The 21,338-nt window shown below is 41.7% G+C and overlaps 2 protein-coding genes across 3 annotated transcripts; one reads left to right on the top strand and one right to left on the bottom strand.

Moving 5' to 3' along the window:
• Positions 1-714: 714 nt before the first annotated feature.
• On the bottom strand, positions 715-20,898 carry LOC146964592 (solute carrier family 35 member F5-like). 2 transcript variants are annotated; one of them, XM_085764562.1, is made up of 15 exons: positions 20,739-20,898; positions 19,820-19,915; positions 19,034-19,175; positions 18,218-18,367; positions 16,744-16,806; positions 16,526-16,607; positions 15,110-15,300; positions 12,323-12,404; positions 12,123-12,210; positions 11,174-11,238; positions 10,966-11,070; positions 4,236-4,395; positions 3,960-4,050; positions 3,111-3,265; positions 715-805 (listed from the first exon to the last, which is right to left on the bottom strand). In XM_085764562.1, exons 3-15 carry the CDS (start codon positions 19,166-19,168, stop codon positions 724-726), a joined length of 1,449 nt encoding a protein of 482 aa, XP_085620688.1. In that variant the 5' UTR covers positions 19,169-19,175; positions 19,820-19,915; positions 20,739-20,898; the 3' UTR covers positions 715-723. The 2 variants fall into 2 exon arrangements, with proteins under 2 accessions (XP_085620688.1, XP_085620687.1); XM_085764561.1 differs by having other exon boundaries at positions 15,110-15,303; positions 20,739-20,885.
• Positions 6,437-8,115, top strand: LOC146964593 (uncharacterized). The gene has a single exon (XM_085766193.1). The coding sequence runs from the start codon at positions 6,440-6,442 to the stop codon at positions 7,955-7,957; it is 1,518 nt and encodes a 505-aa protein (XP_085622319.1). The 5' UTR covers positions 6,437-6,439; the 3' UTR covers positions 7,958-8,115.
• Positions 20,899-21,338: the final 440 nt, after the last annotated feature.

Below are 21,338 nucleotides of genomic sequence, written 5' to 3'. Positions count from 1 at the left end.
CAACACATGCGTAGCTCGACTCCTCTATTCACAGGAGATGGCGCCTCCCTGGCTTGCATGCTTTGTATAGAAACAGTGGACAAGTCTGTTCTTAACTGCACCGTGTTCATTCTCCACTGAGTCAGTTCAAAATCTCTTTACTTTGTGGGTTAAGGAGGCTGAGGAGAAAAGCTTGAGACAGCAGCTCCTCTGACGTTGAGAAGTGGGTGGTCAAACTCTGATCTTAAATATTTATGCGATCATCATCCCGTCCAGTTCGTCTTCTGTCCCTCTGACTAAACATATCCAAACATCAGGCGGTCTGACAAATGCTTGACAGCTGTTCGGGGGCAAACAACTGAAGGAAAACAGAGATTCATCAACTATTTCAAAATCCTCATGGTGTTTAAGACTTGTGCTTCCTCTTCAGACTTGTTTAAAACTCTATTAAAATTCCCTGCTATGATTTATATGTTCATTAACATTGTTTTATCACAATAAAAAAGAAAAAAAGAAACCTGAAGCTCAATTACTCATTGAAAGATCTGGTATCAGGATCAGATCAAGTACTGAGTTCATAAATTAACACTCTTTTCAGTACTTAGACATTTCTGTATTATTAACTCTTGACTGAAACGATAAAATTCAATAATTCCATTGAAATTATGAAAAATATATATTATTATGATGTTATTCTATTATAAACACCAATCAACATCACATACTTAGTGCTGAACTGCTGGATCATGAACAGAAGCTTCCTTCGCTGGGGGAGACGGTGTGGAGGGGAATAAGGCTTTCACACTGCTCGCTGTCTTCTGGGAGTCTGTAGGCAGAGAGGGTGAGGGGTCAGCCATCATCACACTCACTCACCTGACAAGACAACCATCATTATCATAATCATCATCTACGCCGAACGGGAACAAGCGTTCACAGAAGAATAGGTAGCATAACTGCTGCTGAGAGGTGAGTCAGTCGAGCATGTACATCTGATTACAGAGTTGACTTAGCGAGGCTACGGACGCCGTCACTCGTCCCTGTCAGGAACCCACTGAATAAGAAAGAAGTGTGTGTCACATTTACGGTCAGATGATTGAAATTCTCCAACTTTATAAAAAAATTGTGGTTAGAACACGTTTTCATATCATGTTCACGTTTTGCCACACACCCACTTCCGGTAGAGTGTGTGTGTGTGTGTGTGTGTGTGTGTAAGCGTGTGGTACTTCCATTTGGCTTTAACAAATGGAAGCTGCTTTTTCACCCGTCAAGCATGCGTGTCTGTTTCAGGGTTCCTACACATTTTAAATTTCCAAATTCCATACTTTTTCCAGACCCTAATTTCCGGACTTCCACTGCAAAAAACTCAAAATCTTACCAAGAATATTTGTCTTATTTCTAGTCAAAATGTCATTTCTAGTCAAAACAAATCTCATTATACTTAAAATAAGACTCATCACATAAAAAGTAGCTTGTTTTACTTCTTTCAAGCAGATTTTCACTTGAAATAAGTAGAAAAATCTGATAGTTGAGCAAGTTTTTTCTTTCTTATTACAAGCACAAAAATCTTGCTTTCACTGGCAGATTTTTCTACTTATTTCAAGTGAAAATTAGTTTGAAACAAGTGCAAATGATCTAAAAACAAGATAATTTTTAGGTGATGAGTCTTATTTTAAGTGGAAAGAGATTAGTTTTGACTAGAAATTAGACATTTTGACAAGAAATAAGACAACTATTCTTGGAAAGATTTTGAGTTTTTGCAGTGTCTCAGTAAAAAAATTCAAATAATTTGTGACATTTGAGCCAATAGATGTGTTTCATGCTAATAAATTATGCAATTAATTTGTTTTCATTATTCTGAATTTGTATGCCATTATGTAACCAAATAATTTCCAGGAGATTGTAGCTAGGTAGCCTACAATAGCGCATACAAAATGTGAATAAGACTGAATAAGTATATATTTCCATACAATAGTTTCCATTTTCCATACTTTTCAAGACCTGGAAATGTATAAAATCAAATTCCATATTATTCCATACTTTCCATACTTGCGTAGGAACCCTGCTGTTTACGCTCATGCAGTTGTGTCATAAATGCCACGGTAACCACATTGGAAACCACTGGAACATGACTCTACACTGATAATGGCTCAGTGTGACTAACAACCTGTCTGGAAACGAAAGACAACCACAAATGGCTGCTGTGTGGTTGGTAATGGTAATGTGATTAGTCCGCTAAGATAAATTTGCTTCCGAGTGAGACTTGTTATATTGTGGCTGTTTCTGTCCCGGTGCCATGAGGTGAGTCAAGTCAAGTTCATGTCTCTAGTTGTATCTTACAGTCTCCACACCTTCTTACTCATCAAATTCAAAAAACCAACATGGCACAGTCAATTAGTTACAACACTTATAATGAGAATTAGGCTCAGTTGTGCTGTGTTTCTGTGATTACCACTTGTTATGTACAAGTGATAATCAGCCTATTTATGTAATGTCAAGTAAAAACAGTAATTAATCATTTACATGCAATGTGTAAATTCAAAATGTCAATGTTCCAACTACTTGTGCTTTTGAAATCACTCTGCCCAGCAGCCACGCCTGGAATGTAGTTCCGGCTACGCATTTGCCTCGAAAACAACTCCATCTTGTAATGTTACATTATTATTTCATAGCGTGGTGAGTGAGCAGGTCCCAACTTGTCCACAAGAGCATTTTGGAGTTGTTGGATTGCGTATTTGATGAGTTTGATGAGGGAAAGGCAAAAGTACCGTGCGCTGTGCAGAGCTCATGTCTCTGCCCCGCTGATCTAAAAACAGCTTGCACTGACAATTAAAGGTAATGAACCTACTTCTAAAACTATAGGGATTATGGGATTAAGTGTTTTCTCTGGTGCATTACCTGCCCCAAGTAGGTATCAAGTCTCTGCAAACCATGTTTCATAGTATCTAGATGCTGGAACGAAATGGCTGCTTGAGCGTGGTCAGAGGTAATCTATATATAATTTGTACGGTAGCTACTGTATGGGGGATACGTGTGTCAGCATGCACAATTACACATGTGGTTAATGTGTCGAGTTGCTTAGCTACCACAGAATACTGTGTCACATGAAAGTCCAGTGGAGAACAAGGCTGTACCTGTGAATGCGATGTTTTCTGCAAATGAAGGCGTAGACTCTCCTCAGCCCCACCAGGACCGGGTCCCAGTTGTTGTAGTGGCATAAGAGCGTGGCGATGAAGAAGGAGAGGAAGACAGGTACCGCCCCGGCGAAAAACAGCCACGAGAAACGTACCTGAACAAACACACACACACAGAGGAAAGTCACCAGTTACTAGAGACACAGCTGGACTTCAGCATCTCAGATTAAACACATGATCTTTGACCTGTGGACTAAAAACTGCATCACAACATTACCTTCAATAAATCATTTTTGGGTAAAGCATACAACAAATTTGATGTTATGTTTGTAAAGTGGTGTATTTATTGTGGCTGTATGAAAAGTGGAAACAATTATCCTGAAAAGGACATTAAAATAACAAAAGTAATAAACGCTTCAAAAGATAAAAACCAACATAAGATAAACTCAACTGTGTTTACAGACAGAGAGTCCCTGGAAAAATATAATTTAAGTTGTTGCTTCTATTAAACTATTTTACCAACACAGAAAAATAAATTGTCGAGAAAGAGTTGGAGAGTGAACACAGAGATGACTTCTATTGATTTGTAACCAATCATCACTTAAACTTTTCTTTAAGAGAATAAACACACTGTGCAGATTAGATGAAACATATGATTTGGCTCAACGGAACTGAATATATTCACATTTCAAATCAAAGGGCTAAACAAACTGAGATTATGCTGATTTTTCCTTTTGCAATCTGCTCTGATTCACTCTGTTCACACTGGAGTCTTGCAAATCAAACAGTAACTTGACTCTTATTTCAAGCTCGGACTCTGGCTGTGAAGTACCTGCTGTGGGTTCTTACCTTCTGCATACAAATATCTGCTATGATGGAGAGCGGGATGGTGAGGCTCAGTGCCAGAGTTCCAATCAGAGACGACGTGAGGAAACAGCCCCTGTGGACAGACACAGAATATAAACACAACAAAACAAAAACAATGTACAGGATTCAAACCAATGTTTCTTTATATGAATTCAGATGAATTCCACCAGGGTGGTGTCTAGATGAAAGCTCACCAGACAGAATCAAACACGTTTCATAGGTTCATGACCTGCATGAATGATGCATCGTGTTGCTCACCAGAGCCAGAGGAACTCGGAGAGGACGGTTCCGATGAGGCCGTTGATGAGGATGTACGTCCAAACCAGCTGACTGGGAAGCTCGAAGGCCTCGAAGCCCGTGTAGTGAAGCAGGAGGAAGCCTGGCCACAGCAGCAGCAGGTTGAACAGACCCACAAACCCTGAGAGAGACACAATGGGTCAACACAGACAGCTCCAAAGAAAACCACTGTTGACCAGAGCAGCTTCATGTTCATGGGATTAGAAACAACTGGTGCACATTTCATTATTTTTCTGCCTTAAAGCAAACAAAACTGCTTATATATAAATTTTATTCTATTTTTATACATAACTTGTATAACTGACAAGATTTTGGGACAGAACTGTACAGAATGTTTCTCTTTCTCTTATATTTGCATATTTTTTATACCTTTTTACCGTATTGTTGAGTAACAACCAAATTTCCCATGTGTGGGATCAATAAATAGTCTTATATCTTAATGAGAGGATTGTATGCTTCCTCCAACCTGGCAATTTCCAATTTATTTTCAAATCTGTCCAGACTGATATGTTATGTGTAGTCTTTGATGTAAGTTATTAAAAATCTATATTCGGTGTATTGTTAGATTTGTGATAGGGATACATTATAAATAAGACTCATGTGAGTTTACTTTGTTTGCTTTGTTGGTCTGCTGAGAAACAAAAAGTGTCAACATGCTTGGCTGCTTCTGACAGAACAGACACTTGTAGCCATGAGAGCTGCCAATGCCTCGAACATAGATGAAGCTGCAAATGAGCAAAAACATCCTAACACTTCCCAGTTCAGTCTCCGGCCACAAATGCAAGACGGTCATCAGCTCCACATCTGCTCCTCGCTGAATAATGGTCAGAGAGGAGTTTTTACAGAAGGTTTTCATGTCGCAGTGAAGTTGCTTTTTAACATTTTTTTAATTTAAAAAAAGTCATGACTTGATCGTGTATAATTAAGGGATGTAACCTGCTCATTTTCCATTATTACACACTACCTGTCCAGGCTGATGGTGTGTGTGTGTGGTTCTCCGCTCTACAAGCGCCTCCTCTCCTAAAACCTCAACTTACTGTGGACCAAGGCCGAAATTACCATATACATTGGGGGGGACAAATCCCCCTCAATATTCAGATATGCCCCCCCCCCAAATATATAGCTGGCTGATTAAAAAATCCCATGTGTTAGCGAATTTATATATAAAAAGAGAGGGATTTGGCCCCCCCCCCCCGATGTTGACTCCATGGTAACGGCCTTGATAGGGATTATGGCAATGGGCCAAGTTGCCAAAATGTTGAACTATCCCTTTAAGTATTTCACAGTAATGATACTGTCGTGATTTCCTGTCTAAGATTTTCAGGGCTTGTTTGTGGAGTGACCTGAAGGGTTTCAAGACAGATGTACTTGCCTAAGACCAACATGACATACAATAACGATAATGAGACAAAATCATGGCATTAAAATAAGTTTTAGAGGCTTCAACTGTTAGTGAATTCCTGATGTTTCTAAAGTTTGAAAAGTTATATTGAACTCATTAATAGATTTTTTATTATTTCTCCATCGACATAAATATTTGGAAAAACTGTATTTCGTTGCTTGTTTGAAAAATACATGGTATTATGTAAATTTCGACAGAATAAATTATTGAGAAATTATCTCAAAACTGTAATCTGAATGTGTCTGTACCTTCAGACAAAAAAATTCAAAATAAGAGCTTTAACCTGTAATTTCAAAATAAGAGTACTTGATGTTTTTTGTTTGTTTGTTTTCAAATAAAGTCACATGATACAGCCATCACTAGGTTCTGTGTGATGTCACACATGATGTCATACAGAATGTTGCCATCATCCTGTGTGATGTCATACAGAATGTTCCCCTCATCCTGTGTGATGTCATACAGTTCCTTTGATCTCTGCTGATAGGCTAGCACTTGACTTCAGAGACACATTTCTCATTTGATACTCACAGTGAACGGCAGAAAGTCTGACCTCTCTGTTAAGTTATGAATGATTAATCGCAATTAGTTAATTACGAGATATTACGAGTGATTATTAATAACCAGTAATACATTAGTAATTAATTTATAACCAACATCTTGTATTCCTTCTCCAACCGTGCTATACAGTCTGTGTTAAACAAAGTTGGCAGAAAGTGACAAAATGTCATCCGCACAAACAAATCATAATAATGGGAACCAGCAAATGGGGAATGCCCCTCAAATGCTGCAACTCCTCAAAAAACCCCTTCTAGACACAAATATTGTAAAAGAGTTGGCTGAACAAAACGCTGCTCTGAAGCAACAGCTGCTCAGCAAAGAGAACAGCTGGGAGCAGGAAAAGAATAGGATGCAGGCTTGGTATCAAGGCAAGCAACGGGAAATGGAACAATTTATCCATGCAAAAATGCAGGAACTCCACCGTTGCACGGAAGATCTCACTGCCTGCCGAAAGAGCAACCAGTGGTTCCACAACCAGTTGAAGCAAAAAGACGAAAAGATTCAATCGCTGGAGGACTCCTTTGCCAAGTCACTCGGTCAGCTCAATGCAACATGGAAGGACCAAATGAGAGCAAAGGAAGAGAAAGCTGCAGCTGAACTCCAAGTTCTGCAGGAGAGCCACGACAAAAAGATTGAAGAGAAAGATGAAAGGATCTCCAGTGTTAGAAGTGAAAACATGGAACTGGTGACAATGAACGAGGAGTGCAGGCTGGAGCTCCTGGACATGAGGACCAAGTTGCAGAAATGCAAGTCTGACTGTGAGGCCAAAACCAATGCCCTGCAGCAGATGGCTAGCAAGGAAAAGAGCATGGCAGATGAGCTCCAAACTCTGCAGGAGAGCTATGACAAGAAGACTGAACTCATCATGAAAGAGAAGTACAAAGAGATCTCCAGTGTTACAAGTGAAAACATGGCACTGGTGACAATGAACGAGGAGTGCAGGCTGGAGCTCCTGGACATGAGGACCAAGTTGCAGAAATGTGAATCTGACTTCGAGGCCAAAACCAATGTCCTGCAGCAGATGGCTAGCAAGGAAAAGAGCATGGCAGATGAGCTCCGAGCTCTGCAGGAGAGCTGCAACAAGACTGGACTCATCATGAAAGCCAAAGACAAAGAGATCTCCAGTTTTATACGTGAAAACATTGAACTGGTGAGAATAAGGCAAGAGCGCAGGCTGGAACTGATGGACATGAGGACCATGTTTAAGAAATGCGAGGCCAGAGTCAACGACCTGCAGGAAAGACTTGCACAGGAGACGACAGAGAAAGAGGAGCTGCACAGAAAGACAATAGACATTGAGGAGAGTTGGCTAAAAAAGGAGAGAGACTGGTTGTTATGGAGCAGACGAATGGAGGAGGACATGCAGCGCCTGACTACTGAAAAGACAGAGTTCCAGGAACTGGCCTGCAAAACCGATAAGGAGAAAGCAAAAATTAAGAAAGATGAGGAAAAGAGGCTCAAAGAGGAGTTGAAGGAGCAGAAGAAGCAGGAGAAGAAAGAAAGGGAAGAGAGAGAGGAAAATGAGAAGATGGAGAGGAGAGAAAGAGAAGAGCAAGACATAGAAGAAAGAAAAGAGAGAAAGAAAATTGAGAAGAGGGAAAAGAAAGAAAGGAAAGAACAAGAGAAAATAGAAAGAGAGGAGAGAAAACAGAACGAGAAGAGGGAGAGGAGAGAAAGAGAGGAGAGACAGAGGAGAGGAAGAGAAATGACAGTGGAGGAATAGAAACCCCTCCCCTCAACTCCCCCTCCTACTTTCTAACCCCTACCCTCCTCCCTTTACCCTCCATCCCCTGCCTCCTCAACAACTCCTCCTAGCATGATGCTCTCGTACTAAATTAACTGATTCAGTGTCAAGATTGGGTTTTCTCCAGGAAGTCTGGTTTCTCCCACCTATTCCCTTAAAAAAAAAAAAAAAAAAAAAAAAAACATCACTTCTGTTCATTTTGTTGTTCTTGATAACAAACAGAAAATAATCAATCTATGTGTTAATCAGCATCAACTGAATGAATGATGACACAAATCCACAAGTATTTGAAAAAAGCAGAGAAGATATCCCACCGACCATCTCTCTATGAAATCTCCCTCTCTGTTTCTCTCCATCAACATAATCTCTCTCTCTCTATGAAATCTCTCTCCCTCCCCTCAACCCCCCCCCCTCCCACTTTCTAACCCCTACCATCCTCCTTTTACCCTCCATCCCCTGCCACCTCAACAACTCCTTCTAGCATCATGCTCTCGTACTAAATGAATGGATTCAGTGTCAAGATTGGGTTTTCTCCAGGAAGTCTGGTTTCTCCCACCTATTTCGTTAAAAAAAACAAAAAAAAAACAACATCAGTTCTATTCATTTTGTTGTTCTTGATAGCATACATGAAATAATAACACATGTTAAATAAGCAACAATTGAATGATGGCACAAATCCACAAGGACTTGAAAAAAGCAGTGAAGATACTGCAGCAAAAGCAGCGAAGATCTACCACCGACCATCTATGAACTCTCTCTCTCTAAATATTAAATGACATGATTGTTCAATGCATGTAATTTGTATTTGTATTTATTTGATATTTGGTTTAGTTTAATAAGTTTATTTGTATCAGAGAAAATGTACAAAATTTGAGATATGAGATAATAACAAACAGCAGATGTGTGTTGCCTACAGGGGCAGTTTTTCAGCAAGCAGTCTCTGCATTTGCCCCGAAAATAACTCCATCTCATAACGTGCCGTTATTATCTCATAGCGTGGTGAATGTGCAGGTCACAACTTGTCCACAAGAGCGTTTTAGGGTTGGGGGTAAAAATAGCTTGCACCGACAATTAAAGGTAACAAACCTACTGCTATGACTATAGGGATAAAAGGCTGAAATTACCATATACATTGGGGGGGGCAATCCCCCCCCCGATATTCAGATATGCACAAAATGCCCCCCCCCCCCCCCTTATAGCTATCTGATTAAATAATCCCATGTGTTAGCGAATAAAGAAAGAGAGAGATTTGGTCCCCCCCAATGTTGACTCCACGGTTACGGCCTTGCTGTGGACGTTCATTGCACTTCTTCGCACAAACACACAAATATTGAAACTATTCAGGAGTCTGCAGGTGGAGGATTTGTCCAAGCTTGACAGGGACAGGCATTATAATCTCCTGTCTTCTCCAGGAGTCAATTGTTAGTTGCTTCTGTTTGTTTCCTGGGTGGCGAGTGCCAGGTTATTCCTACAGCACCTGCCTCTCTGACGGCCCCAGATGGTGTCAGGCTCTGCAGCCACACATGGCTGGCCCTGACGCACACTGGCACGGGAACAGTCTGCCTGACAGCGCCCAGCAGACAAGGAGAGGGAGCCGGAGGAAGTGGCAGCGGGCTCCACTACACCTACGTTGGACCTGGATGCTGCGGCGTCTAGGTGATCCAGGGACTGGCACTGGAACCAGGGGTGTGTGTAGTTAAGGCTGTTGATGGTTGTCTGCTTTGGGGTTTGGATAATAGTGGTTGACCTGAGGAACAGGGAGGTGATGGCCTGCTACAGAGACAGATTAAGGATGATGGTGAAAGCATGTCTCTCTTCCTGGTGTTCCATCTGGGCCTGCAGCTTCCTTCACATCCACAGCCCTGAGCACACATCTCATGTCAGATATTTGTGCTGACTGTGCAGCTATTGGAGAGAGGGAGTCGATCAATCCCATGTCCTCTAGTCTCAAAACAAGGAAAGACACGATGTGGCTGCTCTCTGAGAGAAGCACCGCCATCGGGCAGGAGTGATGATTGTGTTCCTGCAGTAGGTGATGTCTGCCACATGCAGTGGAGGTCAGACTTCTCTTTAGGGCTGTCAGAATATTGGCTCTATAAAAACACATAGGTTGGAACCATTCTATAGGCTATTAAGACCGTAGACCTCTAGCCTCTGAAGGGTCAGTGCGCCCATTCGCAAAGCAGCCGCTGATGTGTTTTTTTCCACATACGAATATTAATTTTCACTCCGTTTTTTTTTTTTTTTTAGAATATTCGTTGACAGCCCTACTTCTCTGTTTAAAGGTGTACAGAAATGGCCGTTTGTCCTGTTTGTCGCGCCTCCTTCTACAAGTTTCAAGTGGAAAGAGGGCTTTGTTGTGGCCTCTGAGCGGGTTCTTGTTGACCTATTATGTTACGTTTTTTTTCTGTACTGTACAGTGCTCTGAAGTGAACCCTGTGTATGGCTGTGTAAATTATCTCCAGTCAGTCAGACACTTCTAAAACTAAAACGATGTCACCATGACCTTGACCTTTCACAAACAAAATCGATGTTCATGCCAAAATTGAAGGGATCCCTTCAGGAGTTTGAGATATTGCATTGACAAAACCCAAATCATGTTTTATGATGTCACCATGACCTTTGAGCTTTTGCTACCAAATTAGAATGAGTTTGTCCCTATGTCGAGGTGAACAGTCTAACTAAATTCAAAGAAGGACTTCTTGCCTTTACAAGGCCGAAATCCTCTTTTTTTTAAAGTATATTTTTGGGGCTTTTTCGCTTTTAATCGATAGTATAGTCCAGAGAGAGTCCTAGTGAATGTTTGAGCTCAATTTGAATTGAGTTCTGTCGAGTCATCACTGAGATATCTCTGGGACAGACGGAAAGCCGGGCAGCCCAAAAACAATACATAGAAAACAGCTCTGCCTTCAAATGAGAACATTTTGCCTCTGGCCACAAAGTAGGGGGCTTTGCGCTTCAAGAACATACACTGAGCATTCACTTACCAAAGAACATGGGAATGTCGAGCTTATCCTCCCGATCCACTCGTCTCTTGATCATTACGATGTAGACGGCGTACAGGATCGCTCCGGCCAGCGACCACAGAGAACCTACAGACACATTTTAAAAAAGGCATCACATTTGGAAACAATATTAATAATTACACAATAGTGATGTGAGAGAGCGACAGAAACTTGCTGTCTCCATAGTTACCCATGAGACTTTTCCCATCAGGGTTGTCCATGCTGGAGAAACTCACCAGGGCCACACCTCCCATACTAAACAAGGAGAAGAAGAAGAGGATTCTTGTTTGACTCACGCAGATACTGTCCAACGTTCATCAAGAGAGCAAATGAGCATATTTCCTAAAATGTTAAACTACTCGATTCATCATTAATTAACATTTCAAGACATTCCACGTCTAAAACCTATAACATTTGCAAAGGGCATGCTGCAACAGGCAAAGATGATGGGGTCAATAATTTAAATGTCTTGTGTTCAAAGTTCCGATTTTTGTTGTGAACGTGACGCTGGATGAAGGACCGGGACGTCACAAACACAGTCTGAGTTCTTCCACCAGGGATTATAATATTATATATTATACAGTCTAAGTTCTTCCACCAGGGATTATAATATTATATATTATACAGTCTGAGTTCTTCCACCGGGGATTATAATATTATATATTATATATTATCTAATTGGCTACCAAAGATTTTCAGGAAATATGGCCAGCGGTTGTCAAGATATCTGTGTCTCAACCAGTCAAATGGGGTGAGGAAAAAAAACTTTAACAGCTCCTCCAGATGATGTCCAGTTATAAACCAGTGTATTATTTAAACATGTTGTTAATAATGCTCAACCAAAAAAGAAACGTGAACTAGTGTATTCAGGGTTATACTCAAAGAATGTTAGAAATAAGTTATGAATAAAACATCACTGGATATATTCTTTAGGCCTCTGGCTGCTGCAATAACGCCTGGATATACAATGGAAACCAGATCTCAACTACTCAGCCAAAGTGAATCAAAAGCATTTTAGAGAAGTGAAAAGTAAATGTTGTGGAAAATGGGATGACACAAACAGCATAAAACAATATATCCACTAATGTAAACACACAACTCCCAGCATGCTCCTCTCAACATGTTCATTCAGCCCTCACCTCAGAGCCACAGCCAGCAGCTTGGACAAGGTGAAGCGGTCGCTGCTGTTGCTGGGAAATATGGCTGCCAAGATGAGTGTAAACAGGCCTGGGGAGGGAGAGGGGACAGGATGAGTCTCAGCTGTAAGTATACTCTTTGTTAGGTTTAATACATTCACATATGACCAGAGACAGACAGACAGACAGGGAGAGAAAGTCACCTGAGGTGGATGACAGGATGTTGACAATAGCAACCTGTACATCAGACAAGGCTTCCTGGTAGGACAGGTTAGCCAGGAACCACTGGAAGACAAACACACACAGCGATGTGACAATGCGTACAAGGAGTGGACACAACAACAGACAGTCAGGTCTGTGGTAAATAGAAGGAGCTGTGCTGCTGGAATTGTTGCATATTGGTCATAAACACTGCACATTATTGACATAAGGTTGAGATCCACCTCTTACTACCCTCATAATAAGTAACTACAGCAAGGCATGAAAACAAAAAGCACATTGAGTTGCCTTGGTATGAAATACGCTATATAAATAAAATAAAAAAAAAATATATATATACACCGTATATATATATATATATATATATATATTTTTTTTTTTAAAGCCATGTTAAAGCCCCTGTACGGAGCTTTTAACTGGATACATAAAAGTCTCTGGTTTCTGCTTATGTGTCTCTGTTACCTACAACAGCAAATGAGCCCATCAGTGTGTAGATACACTATTTCTAAGTAGTCTAAGTCTATACCTCTGGAAGCCATGGTCGGGTCGGACCACTGACGAAACGATACGGATAGATACATTACGCTGCAAAAAAAAAGAAAAAAAAAAGCAAGTCCCGTCGTTTCCAAAACAAGTCTACACGTGCCGGGCAGACAGACGTCTTCATGACAGTGGGAAATGCAGTCTTCATTCCGGCAAAACACCACCGCTTTCGTCCACAGGGGCCGCCAAAATCAACACTTAAAGTGAAATTCCGGCGTAAGTGTAAACCATGGTCAAACACACCGTAACACCGAGTTAGACCCCCCCTCGAGAGATCAATTTGCCCGACCGCTACATTCACGAGATCCACCAACTTCAGCAAATACCGCAATATCGCCACACACGGCGCTGTCCGGATCCACTGTCTGACCGCAACCAAAACGCCACCATTTGCCCAAAATAATGCTCAGAACTGCATCAAATGTCATCAATAGTACACACAGGGTCCCAGCACGTAGTACGAGTTGTCAAACATCTGCTAGCTTTGCCTGTTTTCTTTAGCAAGGAGATGCAACTCAACTCACCTACTTCTCCTCCGGGAGCCGCTTGTTGGTGAGGAAGCCCTGACGAGTCGATCACCGAGTGCACCGGAGTTCCGCAGCTCAATCAACAATTACCTCATGGAAATACAATCAGAGTTTTTTTTTTTTTATCTTGCATATCACTTTATAACTATTATTATCGAGTGCTGGCCACGATATAGGCGCAAATGAGCATTTTTAAGAGCTGCGGAACTCCGGTGCACTCGGTGATCGACTCGTCAGGGCTTCCTCACGAACGAGCGGCTCCCGGAGGAGAAGTAGGTGAGTTGAGTTGCATCTCCTTGCTAAAGAAAACAGGCAAAGCTAGCAGATGTTTGACAACTCGTACTACGTGCTGGGACCCTGTGTGTACTATTGATGACATTTGGTGCAGTTCTGAGCATTATTTTGGGCAAATGGTGGCGTTTTGGTTGCGGTCAGACAGTGGATCCGGAGAGCGCCGTGTGTGGCGATATTGCGGTATTTGCTGAAGTTGGTGGATCTCGTGAATGTAGCGGTCGGGCAAATTGATCTCTCGAGGGGGGGTCTAACTCGGTGTTACGGTGTGTTTGACCATGGTTTACACTTACGCCGGAATTTCACTTTAATGAAAAGTATGTACAGGGGCATTAAAGGGATACTTCACCCAAAATCGACAATTCACTTTCAATTTCTATTCACTGTCATACCAAGGAGTTATCAAAACACTTTTACTGACCCAAGCGTCCTGAAGCCGTGACATGAAAAAGTTGTTTGGAAAAAATGTATTTGATCTCTGTTTTTAGCCTTGTTGTAGTAGTAGATAGTGGCTCTGTTGGTGTTTGTGCACATGTGCAAGAGTTGCTGCAAGACGTTCTTCCATACATCCAATGGTTTACAACGCCGAACGAACAACCAAACAACTTTTTCATGTCGTGGCTTCAGGACACTTGGGTCAGTACAGACGAGCAGTATGGAGGTATCTGGATGTTTCATAGTGTGTGTTTTGGACGATTCAAAAGTGAACTCGATCCACCACCATATGAAAATCCGTTGCCAGCCGGACCCCCCCTGGAACTCCAAAAGTGGTTTGATACCAAAGTTCTCCAAACCCTTCCTTGGTATGACGGTGAGTAGAAAATTGGTGAATTATCAATTTTGGGTGAAGTATCCCTTTAAGTATATAGTATAGCTACAGTGGCTTCTTCAAGTCTTTAATCTGTCATAGATTTCAAGGGGTCGTGGTTCAGGTGATAGCGCATGAGGCTGCTGGGGATCAACAAGTGTTAGGAAGGGTATTACAACTCGTGGCAAATCGACATGCGGACGGTGTAGTGTTGTGAGGACCCCTAAGGGGGAGCAGCAAAAAGCCAACAACAACATTCTGTTGTAGATTTTGTTTTAATTGGGTAAAACAAAAAACGTTTTACCATCTACAAAAGTGTCTACTTTTTGTTGTGGCACCAAACTGTGGTCAGGTGTGTCCTGTTTGATTTGGCAGCCAACTGAGCTGTTTGGATGTAATTTGAAAAGGAAAAAGCACTGAAATACCAATCATATCTCAGGACAAAAAAAACTCTTAACACTGGAAAAAGGTGCAGTTTGGGTCAAAAAATATTTCGAAAGCTTTAACTTTGTAGACAATGTTCGACAACTTTCGGAAATGAATTCAGTCAGTGTTCTTATGTCTGTAATCTAATACAGCAGAGTAAACTGTCATCCACTCACCACAAAACAGAAGAAGAAGCTGATTTTGGCCACATCAGTGATGGTGAGCTTTCCCACTGTGCGTAGCATGGCTTCATGGTCCTTGGCGGCTGGGTAGGACATGCGGGACAGCTTGGCCTCCAGAGCCTGAGTGGAGGGCAGCTGACGCACCTCCATGATGTTACTGAAGCGGACCCGGTGCTTTTTGGAGGCTGCTTGGGGGGCAGAAATGGAGGAGTGCAGTGAATTAATGGGAGTTTCATTCAAATGCCCAAATAAAAAACAATTAAAGTGTCATTTACAGGCTCTTTTTGCATATTCAATGAGACCATTACCAAAATCATACTAGGGTAAATGTCCTTATCATACGCTGAAGCAGGACTGGGCTCAAAACGGGCATCATTTTCAATACAGGTGCTAAACACCAGAACCCTAATAATCTGTCAGAGAACCTCTGCTGTGTGGCTTTGTCTCTGGAGGCCGACAGCCAGCTCTAAATATTGAGGTGATTTTTCCTGAAGAGCATCACTTAAAGGACAATTCCGGGCAAATTCAACTCGGGGCTGTATTTTCTTAACATTTTAGGTCTAAAAGAAGGAATCTGAAGATTTTCAGCTCAATTTTTTTCCACAGACAGCGTCAGGTGTTTACTTCAAGCCAGTCAAGAGTTGATATTCCTGTGTTTATGACACAAACAGGAGCTTCTGACTGCATGTGAACACACCGAGCACGTCAACCTGGGTCTCCCGCGAGACTCCACGAGACTTTGAATTAGATCTAGTTTTACAAACATGTCGGCTTGCTTGAAGTAAATAAACTTCTCGATGCATGTTTGAGTAGCCATCTGATGCTGTCTATGGAAAAAAAATGCGGCTTTGAGGAATGTAAACAGCCTAAGTAGCGAAACTTGCATCCGCTCCCATTCATCGCTGCCGTGGGCCATGCGGGGACAGACACAACTACTGCAAAACAGGAGCAATTAAACTGAAAATCTTCAGATTCCTTCTTTTAGACCTAAAATGTTAGGAAAATAAATACAGCCCTGAGTTGAATTTGCCCGGAATTGTCCTTTAATCATCAGGTTTTTCAACTGCTCTACAAAAAACATCCCAAACAAAACAAAAAATACGACTATTTCGGGGTTTTTTTTATGATGGACTGTGAAAGAAAAGACAGATGTGTCTGATGTTAATTTCTGTCAGAGTGGCTCTGATCTCTGGATTCTCTCTCTCATCATGGCTGAGTACTGCCCTCTGTGGTTCAAAGTGCGTTTCTCATTCATGAGAGCAAATTGATGAGGTTATCTATCTCAGATGAGTCACAACTTCAACATTTGAGAAAACTTATTAGAGCTCAGTAGATTCAGAGACAGATATGAGACGGTGCATGTGCTTCATGTTTCGTTATCTGATAAAGAGAAAACACCAATATACTCACAAGTTTCACAGTCTCCTAATAAACAATGTGAGTGATCAGTGGGAACGTCCTGGAACTTCACCGGCACATAGAGTGGTTCACTCTGCACAAAGAGGCCAAGGACAAAGTTAGATGTTTATAATTCAAGCATTTCTGTTCCTGGCTCCTTCCATGGGAAACAGAGCAGGAAATGGTAAAAACTGCAGATAAAGTGTTTCCTCTGTAATCAGATTACATACCAAACAGTTGTTGACAGAGGTGTCTGTTGTGCAGGGGGCAATGTAGGCCTCGGCATCAGCAAACTGCAGAAAGATACAATTCAAATCGAGGAGTCAGTTACACTTTAATCTCATCTTGGAAGGTTCTTTGTTTTTCAACCCAGGTGCTGCGAAACCTTCACCAGCAGAATCTAAGTGAGTTTTAACACAGTTCAACAGCACCTTTTTTTTTTTAAGTATATTTTGCGGCTTTTTTGCCTTTATTTGATAGCACAGTGAGATAGACAGGAAAGGGGGAGGCAGAGAGAGGGGGAATGACATGCAGGAAAGGTCTGCCCAACGCGGGACTCGAACCGGGGACGCCTGTGTTGAGGACTGTAGCCTCTACATGGGGCGGCCACATTAACCACTGCGCCACACACTGCCCCCAACAGCACCTTTTTGAGTGCATTAAAAACCACAATGAATACACTTAGTGTTGTAGCAATTTTTAAAGGGATAGTTCAACATTTTTGCAAAATGACCCATTGCCATAATCCCTATAGTTTTAGGAGTAGGTTCGTTACCTTTATTTGTCGGTGCAAGCTATTTTTAGAACGGCGGAGCAGAGCTGCGAGCTGCTCAGAGCTACGCTACAGAGGCTCATGGGATTTCTTGGTTTCCCTCATCAAACTCATAAAATACACAATCCAACAACTCCAAAGCACTCTGGTGGACAAGTTGTGACCTGCACATTCACCACACTATGAGATAATAACAGAAAGTTATGAGACAGAGTTGTTTTTGAGGCAAATGCAGAGACTGCTTGCTGAAAAACTGCCCCCGACGGTAACGCGCATCAGCGGTTTTGCATGAATTTACCTAAAAAAAACTCTGTCTCGTAACGGTCCGTTATTATCTCATAGTGTGGTGAATGTGCAGGTCACAACTTCTCCACCAGAGCGTTTTGGAGTTGTTGGATTGTGTATTTGATGAGGAAAACCAAGAAATCCCATGAGCCTCCGTAGCGTAGTTCAGAGCAGCTTGCGGCTCTGCTCCACCATTCTAAAAATAGTTGGCACTGACAATTAAAGGTAACAAACCTACTCCTAAAACTATAGTGATTATAGCAATGGGCCAATTTGCCAAAAATGTTGAACTATCCCTTTAAAGGTCAAGATCTGTGATTTTAGAAAGCTTTCCACATCTCTGCTTCTTCTCAAGTTTCACTCTGTAAACACAGACAGACAGACAGAGATCCAGACCCATCCTGATTCCTGACACAGCAGGAGTCTCCAGGATCACAATGTGTCATGATCACACACACACGGGACACCGCTCACAGGATGACAACAATACCAGCCCCGTTATCACAGCCAGTAATAAACCTGTCAGAAGACTTGGTTTATGGTTCTGTGTAACTGAGACGGTGGAATGCACCGTCATGAACGTTTGGGGAGAAATCAGATTTACTCATACTGCCCCCGTGTGGTCAGAGTGCGGCCTGACTACTTACAAACAGAGAGCGCCTGCGTTTCAGAGTGCCGGTGCACTGCTGCCTCCAGGGCCGCCACAGCAGGAAGCCCAGCAGATACAGCACAAACATGGAGGTCTTGGTGAACGTGCTGAAGAAGGGTTTGTTGTACTCCTGTCGCTTGAAGATGTACTGCAAGAACAATCGAGAGCAGGGATGTTAGGAGCAGCGGCTAACCGAGTGGAAAGCTGGCACACATGGCTGTTCTTTCAATTAAATTATGTTTCACCTCGGTCTCCTCTCCTCACTCCTGTTGTTTATTTCATTTTGCACCTCTGGTTTGTCAGGTTCTTCCCAGGAGCAGTAGCAAAGTATATTTACTCAACCTAGTGAACACAAAGGTATTGTTCTTTTTCCTGTTCATCCACTATTTTTTCTTTCTCTGAATATTTCATCTTTTTTCTACCAGATATTTTTTCACTGTGAGAGGTTGCAGCTGTACTGGTTTCCTCTTGGTGTCTTCTCAGCTACTTACAACCATTTGTGTACTGCAAACCCCGCTGTGTCTTTATGGTGCCAGAATATGGAGTAATTAGAGCACCACATTAACTGTATTAACTAATTAAGGATTTCTGTACTCAAGGAGAGAGAAGTTATGTCATGCACTGGGACACAAACAAAACAAAATACCACACCATTGTCTGCTGATCCCAGAACATCTCGGCGCACTCTACTTACTAAGTACATCTGCACCCTGTCTCTCATTTCACTCCTATTGTATCGTGGCATTCTGCAGCGGCCCACCTTTCAACAGCAGGTGTGGGAAAACTGACTGACCGTGACGTGCCATGTCCTTACCGAGGTTAGCTCAGAGGAGGCCACCCAGATGACATCCACCAGCAGGAGTATCACCACCCCGAGGGCCATCCGCCTGCGCTGAGCTGCAGAGCTTCCCTGAGAGCTCATCCGGTTCATGATGAATGCCCATTCCATCAGGACTCTGACAGGACAGGAGAGGCAAAGAAGATGTTCAGGTTACTGAGACTACATGTAAAAAAAAATCCCAATTACTTGGTCAATGTTTTCTTTTATAGAGTGACACACTGAAATGAGATCTAATTAAATAAACAGTATTATATGTGTCTCATATTGTAATCCATGTTCGAAAAAGTTCAAGTGAAGAACCCCGACTTGTTTTGGATGTCTGAGTGTGATACGTTGAGCTGGTTTTTCAAGGCAGGATTTCCATGACCTAGCCAGATTTATTAATAAAGCATGGGGTCTGAGACAGAAAACATTATATCCTAAAAGATAATATCATTGTTTTGGTTATTTTGCCTACTATCGCAGACAGTAGACTGAATGCATGTATTTATATTGTCTAGTATCTTGTAAGCCCATGTGGGCTGGGCACAGTAATGTGCATGACACTTTAATAAACAAATCAATAAAGTATTCAAAATGTAGAAATCATTTATTGTACAGGACAGCAGCTCTATTTGAACTGAAAATCCACAAAGAATCAATATTCCCCACAGATAGAATAAAAATCCTGATGACACACAATAATTGAGCAAAAACAAGGCAAGCCCCAAACAGCACAGCAGAGCTGCAAGAAGCACGTTATTACTTTTCAGTACACACCTGTTCACCAGCCAGCCTCACAGTGTGAAATGTTGTCGTGGTCTCTTCTGCTGCAGTTCACAGTCAGGACCAAGCAGGGTATTCACTGAAAACTGCCTGCCACAGACACAAGGCAAGAAGCTTTAGTTGCTAGTTACTTTAACAGTAACTGAATTACTACATTATAAAAGTAACTAATTGCCAGGAAAGGTAACTGTTGCGACCCCCTAACCTCCTGTGCTGAAGAATACTGAGTGAGTTGGTTTGTTTGTCCAGATTCTTTTTTCCGGCTAGTTGATGGACTGAAAAATGTGTATATAAAACATCTCTGGTATATAATGTACACTTAAACGGGTGTGTGATTTAGTGACGAGACTTTTTGAGTCAAGTAACGGCGAGTAACGGCACTTTTATTGTCAGTAACGGTAACGGCGTTAAAAACGGGGGAAACAGTAACTTTTTTTGATTAGCTACTCGTTACTTCAAAAAGTAGCGCCGTTTTCCCATCACTGCTAATGTCACCACAACCCACAGGGGAAAAGCTCCCACTATAACTCGACATTACTACAGAACCACCACATATTTTCTGCGGATATAACGTGATGTGTTGGTATCTCCTCTCACCTGCGTGTTTAAATGTAGCAGTTGGCTAGCTGCCAGTTAGCCAGGCTACATGTGAGCTGGACACATTACAGCCTGTAAACAAAGAGCTGCACTAAACCTGGCTCTAAATCCAAAGTGTTATTTTTCTATCTGTAGCGTAAGCGGTAGTTCATTGACAGGAGCTGGCTCAGGTCCACCTATGGTCTGGTTGACGCTAGCAGGTAGCACAGCTGTGCTACGTTTACTTGTTTACGGACAACTCAGTAACTCACCAGCTAAGCGCTAACCAGCTCTCTGGATTAAACGATCAAATGTCGTGTCAAAGTCGTGTTTTTACCTTCATGCAAGATGCGGTCAATTAGTTCGCGCCATCCTTCATTTGCCTCTTCACGCTCCGTCAACAAAATCAATCCGTTTTTACGATAAACTTATTGACAGCCCAGTGGTTGTAAACATTAGCACATCCTGCCCTCTACAGTATCAGGTGACATCATTTAAGTCCTGCAGAGACTTCTGGGATATGAAGTCTTTTAAAGTGGCAAATGTTGTGATTTGTATTTACAGTCAATGGTTGCCATTCACGTTTGAAAATCAGTTAGATTTTAAGTCAACTTAAACACTAAGTAGTGCACTATTATATATCTCTATGGGTTAGAGTAAAAATGGGTAACGAATATATTTACAATACAAACTTCTAAACTATTCTCCATGTTTGTGTTAAAGTAGCCTATTAGGATGTAATCCTTAACTCCATAACCACTAAAAATAATTCTGGGAACAACACAATAGTGTATGTTTTTTTTTCATGTTTAAATATCTTACAGTTCATTGCTTGCTGTCTAAAACTGCTATTGCAATTACAATTTCAGTTTCTTTTCAGCTATATTACACCTTTAACATTTTTAAAAATCACTGACAGTCTCATATCATGAGGTAT

The sequence above is a fragment of the Trachurus japonicus genome, chromosome 21 (genome assembly GCF_045865225.1).
Source record: "Trachurus japonicus isolate A0001 chromosome 21, Traja_1.0".
Lineage (NCBI taxonomy): Eukaryota > Metazoa > Chordata > Actinopteri > Carangiformes > Carangidae > Trachurus > Trachurus japonicus.
This window is presented reverse-complemented; position numbering and strand designations above follow the sequence as displayed.

What these genes read in the sequence shown, in the direction of transcription:
- LOC146964593 (XM_085766193.1), top strand. Translation starts at nt 6,440, where the DNA reads ATGGGGAATGCCCCTCAAATGCTGCAACTCCTCAAAAAACCCCTTCTA.
- LOC146964592 (XM_085764561.1), bottom strand. Translation starts at nt 19,168, where the DNA reads ATGGAATGGGCATTCATCATGAACCGGATGAGCTCTCAGGGAAGCTCT. An exon ending in CCTCCTCTGAGCTAACCTCG is followed by an intron (nt 18,368 to 19,033) that starts GTAAGGACATGG and finishes TTGTTCTTGCAG; the next exon opens with TACATCTTCAAGCGACAGGA. An exon ending in CGACATTCCCATGTTCTTTG is followed by an intron (nt 4,396 to 10,965) that starts GTAAGTGAATGC and finishes TGTCTCTCTCAG; the next exon opens with GGTTTGTGGGTCTGTTCAAC.